The following is a 9,843-nucleotide window of genomic DNA, read 5'->3' on the forward strand; positions in this document are numbered from 1 at the left end:
TCACTCGCCGCCATCACCGAGCAGCTGCAGCTCCACCATCCGTGGCGGGGGCTCCTTGGGGGGCCGGCGAGCCTCGAGGGGGATCCGGCGTTCCCGTTGCAGCTCGCCCACGCGGAGCCGCAGCCGCTGCTCCCGACGTTTGCAGGCTTGGAGCTGCCGCTGGGCTTTGTCGAGGGCGTCCAGGGCGGCCTCGGCGCGACGTTTCCAGAGCAGGGCGCTGCCCACCTGGTAGCTGTGCTCGCTCTGGATGTACGCCCCGGCCGGCGGCGGCAGCCGCAGCATGTAGAGGGAGGGGGAGACGGGGCGGGGGGCTGCTGGGGGGTCGCCCTCGGGGAGAGCGGGGGTGGCCGTGGCTTCCTCGTCCCCTGTGGCCACCAAAAGGCTGTCCGGGAGGGGACCCCGGGCACCCGAGGGGCCGGGAAGGGCCGGGACGCCCCCGTGGTCACCGGCCGGGGGGGCAGCGGGGTCTTCGCCTTCCCGAGGGAAGCAGGAGACGTCGGCGGTGAAGGGGGGGTCCGGCGGGGACGGGGTGGGGTCCTGCCTGCACAGGGAAAGAGGAGATTAAATTGGGGGGACCCAGCGGCGTTCTACGTCACCCCCCACCCACCGCCCACCCCCTGGGACTCACCTCCACCTCCTGGTGGCCCGAGGGGGCTTTGGGGCGTCACTCTCGGGCGTGGGGGGCTTCGGCTTGGTGGCCCGGGGGGGTTTGGGGGAGGCCGACTCGAAGACGGTGGGCACGGCCCCTTCCTTGAGACGGTGGTAGCCACTGCGGGGGCCCAGGGTGGGGAAAAAGGGGGGGGTCAGTGGGTGGCATGGGGCACCTGGGGGGGCCCAAAGGCCTGGGGGGGCTCCCCAGGGTGCCCCACGGCTGTCAGCGTCCTCGGGGTGTCCCCAAGCCCAGAGAGGCCCCAAAGGCTGCAGGGTCCTCGGGGTGCTCCGCAGCCCTAGGGGGGCCCTAAAAGCCCTGGGGTGCCCCCAAGCTCTGGGGAAAACTTTGGGGAACCTCAAAAGGCTTGGGAGGGGTCCCCAAAATGCCTTGGGGGAGGCTCCTTAGGGGGATCCACAGCCTGCAAGGTGTCTCAGGTGCCCTAAAGCCCTGAGGAGAAATAGGGAGGGGGCACCCAAAAGCCCTGGGGGTACCCCAGGGTGCTCCATAACCCCCACGACCCTGGGGTGCCTCCAAGACCTGGGGGGGGTCCCTGGGGTGCCCCAAAGCTCTGGGGGAAGGTTTGTGGGCCTCAAAAAAGCACTTGGGGCAGAGGTGTCCCCCCAAAAGCCTTGGTGAGGGGTACCTGAGGGTGATCTGTGACCCCCCCCAAGGTCCCGGGGACCCCCCAGAGGCAGTGGGGGGTTGGGGGGAGGGACCCCCAGCTGGGAAGCGAGGCGGGGGGGGGGGGCGTTCAGAGCAAACCATTTCCACTGCCGGTGGGGGGGGGCCAGACCACCTTAATGGTGGCCCGAGGGGGCCCTTTGGAAGCAAAGGTGGCGGGGGGGTGCTGTTAATTGGGCCGCCCCATTCTCTGCAGGGGAAGGGGGGGGCACCTCGTTAAGCGCCTCGTTAGCTACCTGAAGCCGACTATCTCGAAGCAGCTTTTCTCGAAGTGCTGGGAGCAGAAGTAGATGTACTTGGAGGCCGGGTCCCAGCGGCCCTCGCCGCTCGCGTCCCGCCGCCGGCTGTTCTCCAGCCACAGCGCCCGCCGCGGGTTGTCCTTCTTGGGCAGCCTGGGGGGACACGGGGCGGGGGGCCACCAGTCAGCGGCGAGGCGGCAGCCCCAAATCCTCCCCCCCCATGCACCTGCAAATGGAACGGTCCGGGGAGGCCCAGTTAAAGGGGATGGGGTGAAACCATTCCTACGGTGGGGAGCTGGGGGGGGCACACCTGGGCCAAACCATTGCTCAGGGCAGGGGCCCACACCTGGGGCAGCCCATTGCAAAGGGGGGGGGGCACGGCTGGGCCAAACCATTGCTCAGGGCAGGGGCCCACACCTGGGGCAGCCCATTGCAAAGGGGGGGGGCACGGCTGGGCCAAACCATTGCTCAGGGCAGGGGCCCACACCTGGGGCAGCCCATTGCAAAGTGGGGGGGCATGGCTGGGCCAAACCATTGCTAAGAGGGGGTACAGCTGGGACAGCCCATTGCTAAAGGGGGGCAGGGGGGCAGATGAAGCATGAAAGAGGCAAAAACCCACCCAAATAAAACCACCACAAGGCAGAAACAGGGAGAGCCCCCTTGGCCAGCCCACTCGGGGGGGCTGGGGGGCAATGAGGGGGCCCATGTGGGGCCCAGCTCCCCCGAGGGGGTGCGGGGGCACCCACCGGTGGAAGGAGATGCCTCGGTTGCGGGTCTCCCGAGTGTCACGGGTGCAACAGCCGGCGGCAGAGCAGTGTCGGGGCATCTGCGGGGGGCGGAAAGAGGGGGTGAGAAGATTCTCCCACAGGAACCCCCCCAAAACTGCCCGCGGTCCCTGCTGCCCCGGGTACCCCCCAGGCAGCCAGGTGCTGAGAGCCCCAATTTCCCCCCAACCAGCCCAGACCCCCCCAGATGCCCCCCACGCCCCCCCAGCTCCAGAAGCCCCCCACGCCCCACCCCAGGCCCCCCAAACCCCCACGCTCCCCCCAAGCCAGCCCTGGCCCCCGGAGATGCCCCAGACCCACAGGGCCCCCCCCCAGAGCTCCCCGCACCCACTGGGACCCCCAGGGCCCCCCCCACCCCCGCTGCCCCCCCCCGTCATGAAGTCACCGGGGGGACCCCAGCCCCAGGGATGCCCCGGGGTGGGGGTGGGGCAGGTGACGTCACGGGGAGGCGGGGCACCGCGGGGGGGCGTTGCTAAGGGCCTTTCGCGGGGGCTGCGGTTGCTAAGGGGGGCCCGGAAGGGGCAGGGCCGGCGCCCCCCGGGGTCGGGCGCCCCCCTCCCCGCCCCCCGCCCCAGGGGCTGCTCCGGGGCCGGTCCCCGGGGCCGGTTCCTGGGGCCGGGGCCGCCCCCCCCGGCCCGGGCGCGGCCTCACCTCGGCGCTCCCATCCCGCCGCCCCCTGCGCCGCCGCGGCTCTCGCGAGAGCGGCCCCGCCCCGCCCCCTCCCCCTCATTGGCTGCGCCGCGGCGGAGTGGGCGTGGCGCCCCCCCCCCGCCCCCGCCCCTTCCCCCTCATTGGCTGCGCCGCGGCGGTGGGCGGAGCGCCTTCCCCCGCCCCTTCAGCCCGTGCCTGCATTTGCATGCTGCGCTGTCATTGGTCGGGCTCGCCCCGCCCCGCCCCTCCGCCGCGGGCGTGTCAAGGCCCCCCCAGCAGGTTCTGGGGTGTTTCAAGGCCCCCCCACTGTAAAAGGGGCTGGGGGGTAGAGACCCCCCCAAATTGGGGTACAGGGGGTTTCGAGGCCCCCCCCAGCAGGTTTTGGGGTGTTTCAAGGGCCCCCCACTGTAGAATGGGCTGGCGAGGGGTTGAGACACCCCCCCCCCCCCCCCCCAAATTGGGGTACAGGGGGTTTCGAGGCCCCCCAGCAGGTTCTGGGGTGTTTCAAGGCCCCCCCAAACCCGGGGCTCGGGAGGATTTGCAGACCCCAGCCCCAAGTGTGGCGCGGAGGGCGGGGTCCCCCCAGGAGAGCTCAGGGAGGCGCTCCAGCCCCCCCCAGTGGTGTTTTGGGGAGGGTTTCAAGGCTCCCCCCAACACGGGCTCTGGGGGTGTTTCGAGCCCCCCCCCCATTTTTGCAGCCCCCCCCGGGGCCCTCAGGGCGGCTCAGGGGCGGATCCGTCTTAAAGGCGCTTTAATGAGGATGGGCCCCGCCCCGACAGGCCCCGCCCCAACAAGCCCCGCCCCAAGCCCCGCCCGACAGGCCCCGCCCCGACAGGCCCCGCCCCGACAGGCCCCGCCCCAACTGACCCTGCCTCAACAGGCCCCGCCCCAAGCCCCGCCCCAACAGGCCCCGCCCCAACAGGCCCCGCGCTCAGGCCCGGTCCCCAGGGGCGGTTTCTGGGGTCCCCCCCCGGCTGGGGGCGGTTTCCAGGCCACCCCCAGGACCCGCAGCCTTTTGGGGGGGCTCCCTGGGGGCCGTGTCCAGGCCCCCCCTGGGGCCGGGGGCGCTTTCACGGCGCTGCCCGAGGGCCCAGGGTGGGGACCCCCCGTGCCCCCCGTGCCCCCCGCGCCCCCCGTCCTCGCTGTCCTCGCTGTCCTCGCTGTCCTCCCGCAGCAGGCGGCGCACGGCGCGGGGCAGCGCCAGGGGGGTCGCACCTGGGGGGGGTGGAGGGGTTGGGGTGGCCCCACAGCCCCCCACTGACCCACAGCACCCCGGCCCCATACACCCCCCACAGCCCCCCACTGACCCATAACCCCCAGCCCCATACACCCCCCACAGCCCCCCACTGACCCATAACCCCCGGCCCCATACACCCCCCACAGCCCCCCACTGACCCACAGCACCCCGGCCCCATACATACACAGACCCATAGGGGACTACAGGGGCTATAGGGTACTACTGGGGGGCATGGTGGCCTATAGGGAGCTATGGGGGCTATAGGGTGCTGCAGGGGGCATGGTGGCCTATAGGGAGCTATGGGGGCTATAGGGTGCTGCAGGGGGCATGGTGGTCTATAGGGAGCTATGGGGGCTATAGGGTGCTGCAGGGGACTACGGGGGCTATAGGGTACTACTAGGGGACATGGTGGCCTATAGGGAGCTATGGGGGGCTATAGGGTGCTGCAGGGGGCATGGTGGTCTATAGGGAGCTATGGGGGCTATAGGGTGCTGCAGGGGACTACAGGGGCTATAGGGTACTACTAGGGGCCATGGTGGTCTATAGGGAGCTATGGGGGCTATAGGGTACTACTGGGGGCATGGGTGGTCTATAGGGAGCTATGGGGGCTATAGGGTGCTGCAGGCGCCTATACGGACTATAGGGTACTGTAAGGATGCTATAACAAGGCTGTAGTGCTGCAGTGAGGAGCTATAGGGTGGCATGGCAGGCTATAGGGGCACAGCAGGAGCTCTAGGGTGCTATGGGGGGGCTATAAGTACCTGTGGGAGGCTATAGGGTACTACAGGTGGCAATAGCAGCCCCCAGGGCGTTACAGAGGGACCTATAGCGGTGCTGGGGGGGATACAGGGGGACTATAAGGTGCTATAGGAGGGCTACCGGGGCCCTTGGCGGGGCTACAGGAGAGCTGTAAGTCAACTACAGGAAGCTGTGGGGTGCTATAGGGACACACGGGGAGCTATAGGCGCCCACAGGGGAGGTATAGGGGGGCTATAGGGTGCTATAGGGATCTATAGGGTGCTCTAGGGGCCCATAGGGCACCGCAGAGAGCCACAGAGGCCCGTGGGGGGCTATAGGGAGGCCATAGGGGCCATAGGGAGGCCATAGGGAGGCCATAGGGACTATAGGGAGGCCATAGGGGCTATAGGGGCTATAGGGAGGCCATAGGGGCCATAGGGAGGCCATAGGGGCTATAGGGGCTATAGGGAGGCCATAGGGGCCATAGGGAGGCCATAGGGGCTATAGGGAGGCCATAGGGGCTATAGGGGCTATAGGGAGGCCATAGGGGCCATAGGGAGGCCATAGGGGCTATAGGGAGGCCATAGGTGCGGGAGGCCATAGGGGCTATAGGGAGGCCATAGGGGCCATAGGGAGGCCATAGGGGCTATAGGGGCTATAGGGAGGCCATAGGTGCCATAGGGAGGCCATAGGGGCTATAGGGGCTATAGGGAGGCCATAGGGGCCATAGGGAGGCCATAGGGGCTATAGGGAGGCCATAGGTGCCATAGGGAGGCCATAGGGGCTATAGGGGCTATAGGGAGGCCATAGGGGCCATAGGGAGGCCATAGGGGCTATAGGGAGGCCATAGGGGCCATAGGGAGGCCATAGGGGCTATAGGGGCTATAGGGAGGCCATAGGTGCCATAGGGAGGCCATAGGGGCTATAGGGTCCTGCGGGGGCTGTGGGTGCCGGTCCCCACCTGAGGCGAGCCCGCAGGGCGGCCACGTGGCATGCGGTGGCCGCGGCCCCATCCCAGACGGCCTCCAGCGCCTGGCGCAGGCGGTGGCCCCGGGCTTGGGCACGGGCCGTCCCCGCGGCCACCGCGGCCACCTGCTCCCCCAGCGCCCGCCCCGCCGCCTCGCTGGCCAGCGCCTGCGGGGACAGGGGACACGGGGCGTGGGGACAGGGGGACAGGGGACACAGGGACAGGGGACACGGGGACAGGGGACACAGGGCGTGGGGACAGGGGGACAGGGGACAGGGGGACAGGGGACAGGGGACAGGGGACATGAGGCATGGGGACACGGGGCGTGGGGACATGGGGACACGGGGACACGGGGACAGGGGACATGGGGACAGGGGACACGCGTGGGGACACAGGGCGTGGGGACACGGGGCGTGGGGACATGGGGACAGGGGGACAGGGGACAGGGGACATGAGGCATGGGGGCATGGGGACATGGGGACACGGGGCGTGGGGCATGGGGACACAGGGACAGGGGACACGGGGACAGGGGACACGCGTGGGGACACAGGGCGTGGGGACACGGGGCGTGGGGACGTGGGGACATGGGGACACAAGGACATGGGAATATGGGGACAGGGAGACACAGTGACATGGGGACATGGGGATAAGGGGGACATGGGGACATGTGGACACAGGGACACGGGACATGGGGACATGGAGCATGGGGACACAGGGACATGGGACATGGGGACATGGGGATATGGGGACACAAGGACACGGGACATGGGGACACAGGGACACAAGGACATGGGGACATGGAGCATGGGGACACAGGCACATGGGGACATGGGGACACAAGGACATGGAGACACAAGGACACAAGGACACAGGACATGGGGACACAGGGACACAAGGACACGGGGCATGGGGACATGGGGACACAAGCACATGGGGACATGGGGACACAGGGACACAAGGACACGGGGCATGGGGACATGGGGACACGAGGTGCAGGGGCATGGGGCATGGGGACATGGAGTGTGGGGACATGGGACATGGGGACACAGGGACATGGGGTGTGGGGACGTGGGGACACAGGAACACGGGCATTGGGACATGGGGACATGGGGGCAGGTGACTTGGGGGGGACACAGGGACGTGGGGCAGGGGGACGTGAAGACATGGGGGGACATGGGACACGAGGGGACACGGGGACATGGGTGGATGTGGAGGCTTGGGGTCGCGAGGTGACACGGGGTGACACGGAGTGACACGGAGTGACATGGGGGTGACATGGGGTGACACGGGGGTGACATGGAGTGACACGGGGTGCCATGGGGTGCCATGGGGTGACATGGGGTGACACGGGGTGACATGGAGTGCCATGGGGTGCCATGGGGTGACACAGAGTGCCATGGGGTGACACGGGGTGACACGCCTCTGCACCACCCTCCCCCCCACCTGGCCAGGGAGCCCATGGGAGCCACACATGTGACGTCACCCCCCCCATGATGTCACCCCCCTGTGACGTCACCCGTGGGTGACGTCACCCCACCTGCAGGCGGTAGCGCTCCCCCCGCAGCCGCTGCTCCTCCGCCTCCGCCAGCAGCACCCGCAGGCGCCGGCCTGCTGCCCGCGCCGCCCGGCCCAGCGCCGCCCGCCGCCCTGCACCCACGGGTGCCCCACGTCACCCACGGCACCCACGGGTGCCCCACGTCACCCACGGCACCCATGGGGTGACCCACGGCACCCGCTGCCTGGCCCAGCACCGCCCACGCCCTGCACCCATGGGTGCCCCACGGCACCCACGGCACCCACGGGGCAACCCACGGCACCCCACAGAACCCACGGGGTGACCCACGGCACCCATGGCACCCACGGGGCGACCCACGGCATCCAGCAGCACCCATGGAAAGCCATGGGGGATACCCTGGGGACGCTGGGGGAATAGTGGGACAAACCTGGGGCCACCTTGGGCCATCCTGGGGCCACCCTGGGCCACCCTGAGCCACCCTTGGGCCACCCTGGGACATCCCGGGGCCACCTTGGACCACTCTGGGCCAGCCTGGGCCACCCTGGGGCCACCCAAGACCACCCAGGGTCACCCTGGAGCCACCTTGGGCCACCCTGGGGTCACCATGGGCCACCCTGGGACCTTCTTGGACTACCCCGGGGTCACCCAAGACCACCCTGGGTCACCCTGGGACCACCCTGGACCACCCTGGGACCACCCTGGGACTACCTAGGGACCATCTTGGACTACCCTGGGGCCACCCAAGACCACCCCGGGTCACCCTGGAGCCATCTTGGGCCACCCTGAGCCACCCTGGATCACCCTGGGACCACCCTGGGAGCATCTTGGACCACCCTGGGGCCACCCTGGGACCACCCTGGGACCATCTTGGATCACCCCAGGCCACCCTGGGACCACCCCGGGACCACCCCGGGGCTGCCCAAGAGCACCCTGGGTCACCCTGGGGTCACCATGGACCACCCTGGGACCATCTTGGACCACCCCGGGGCCACCCAGGACCACCCTGGGTCATCCTGGGACCACCCTGGGACCATCTTGGACCACCCTGGGGCCACTCAGGACCACCCTGGGTCACCCTGGGACCACCCTGGGACCATCTTGGACCACCCCGGGGCCACCCAGGACCACCCTGGGTCACCCTGGGACCACCCTGGGACCATCTTGGACTACCCCGGGGCCACCCAGGACCACCCTGGGTCACCCTGGGACCACCCTGGGACCTTCTTGGACCACCCCGGGGCCACCCAGGACCACCCTGGGCCACCCTGGACCACCCTGGGACCATTTTGGACCACCCCGGGGCCACCCTGGACCACCCTGGGTCACCCTGGGACCATCTTGGACCACCCTGAGCCACTCAGGGTCACCCTGGGACCACCCTGGGACCATCTTGGACTACCCTGGGCCACCCAGGACCACCCCGGGTCACCCTGGAGCCATCTTGGGTCACCCTGGGACCACCCTGGGACCATTTTGGACCACCCCGGGGCCACCCTGAACCACCCTGGACCACCCTGGGACCATCTTGGACCACCCTGAGCCACTCAGGGTCACCCTGGGACCACCCTGGGACCATCTTGGACTACCCTGGGCCACCCAGGACCACCCCTGGTCACCCTGGAGCCATCTTGGGTCACCCTGGGACCACCCTGGGACCACCCAAGACCACCCTGGGGCCACCCAAGACCACTCTGGGACCATCTTGGACCACCCCGGGGCCACCCAGGACCACCCTGGGTCACCCTGGGACCACCCTGGGACCTTCTTGGACCACCCTGGGGCCACCCAGGACCACCCTGGGTCATCCTGGGACCACCCTGGGACCATCTTGGACCACCCCGGGGCCACCCTGGACCACCCTGGGTCACCCTGGGACCATCTTGGACCACCCTGAGCCACTCAGGGTCACCCTGGGACCACCCTGGGACCATCTTGGACTACCCTGGGCCACCCAGGACCACCCCGGGTCACCCTGGAGCCATCTTGGGTCACCCTGGGACCACCCTGGGACCATCTTGGACCACCCTGGGGCCACCCAAGACCACCCTGGGACCATCTTGGATCACCCCGGGGCCACCCAAGACCACCCTGGACCACCCTGGGACCACCCTGGGACCATCTTGGACCACCCCGGGGCCACCCAAGACCACCCTGGACCACCCTGGACCACCCTGGGACCATCTCGGACCACCCAGGAGCCCCCGGGCCCCCGGCTCACCCGGCCTCGCGGTGCAGGAGCTCCTGGAGGTGCAGGCAGCGGGCGCGCAGGGCGGCCTCGACGGGGCCCGGGGGCACCCTGGGGTGCTGCAGCTGCCCCCGCAGCACCCGCTGCTCCTGCTCCAGCCGGGCCCGCGCCCCCGCCGCCTCCCGCGCCTGC

General features: G+C 69.4%; 1 protein-coding gene across 1 annotated transcript; it reads right to left on the minus strand.

Moving 5' to 3' along the window:
* THAP7 (THAP domain containing 7) lies at positions 1-2,398 on the minus strand. The gene is made up of 4 exons (XM_075725470.1): positions 2,319-2,398; positions 1,570-1,725; positions 629-769; positions 1-541 (listed from the first exon to the last, which is right to left on the minus strand). Exons 1-4 carry the CDS (start codon positions 2,396-2,398, stop codon positions 1-3), a joined length of 918 nt encoding a protein of 305 aa, XP_075581585.1.
* Positions 2,399-9,843: the final 7,445 nt, after the last annotated feature.

Source organism: Pelecanus crispus, chromosome 31 (genome assembly GCF_030463565.1).
Source record: "Pelecanus crispus isolate bPelCri1 chromosome 31, bPelCri1.pri, whole genome shotgun sequence".
Classification (NCBI taxonomy): domain Eukaryota; kingdom Metazoa; phylum Chordata; class Aves; order Pelecaniformes; family Pelecanidae; genus Pelecanus; species Pelecanus crispus.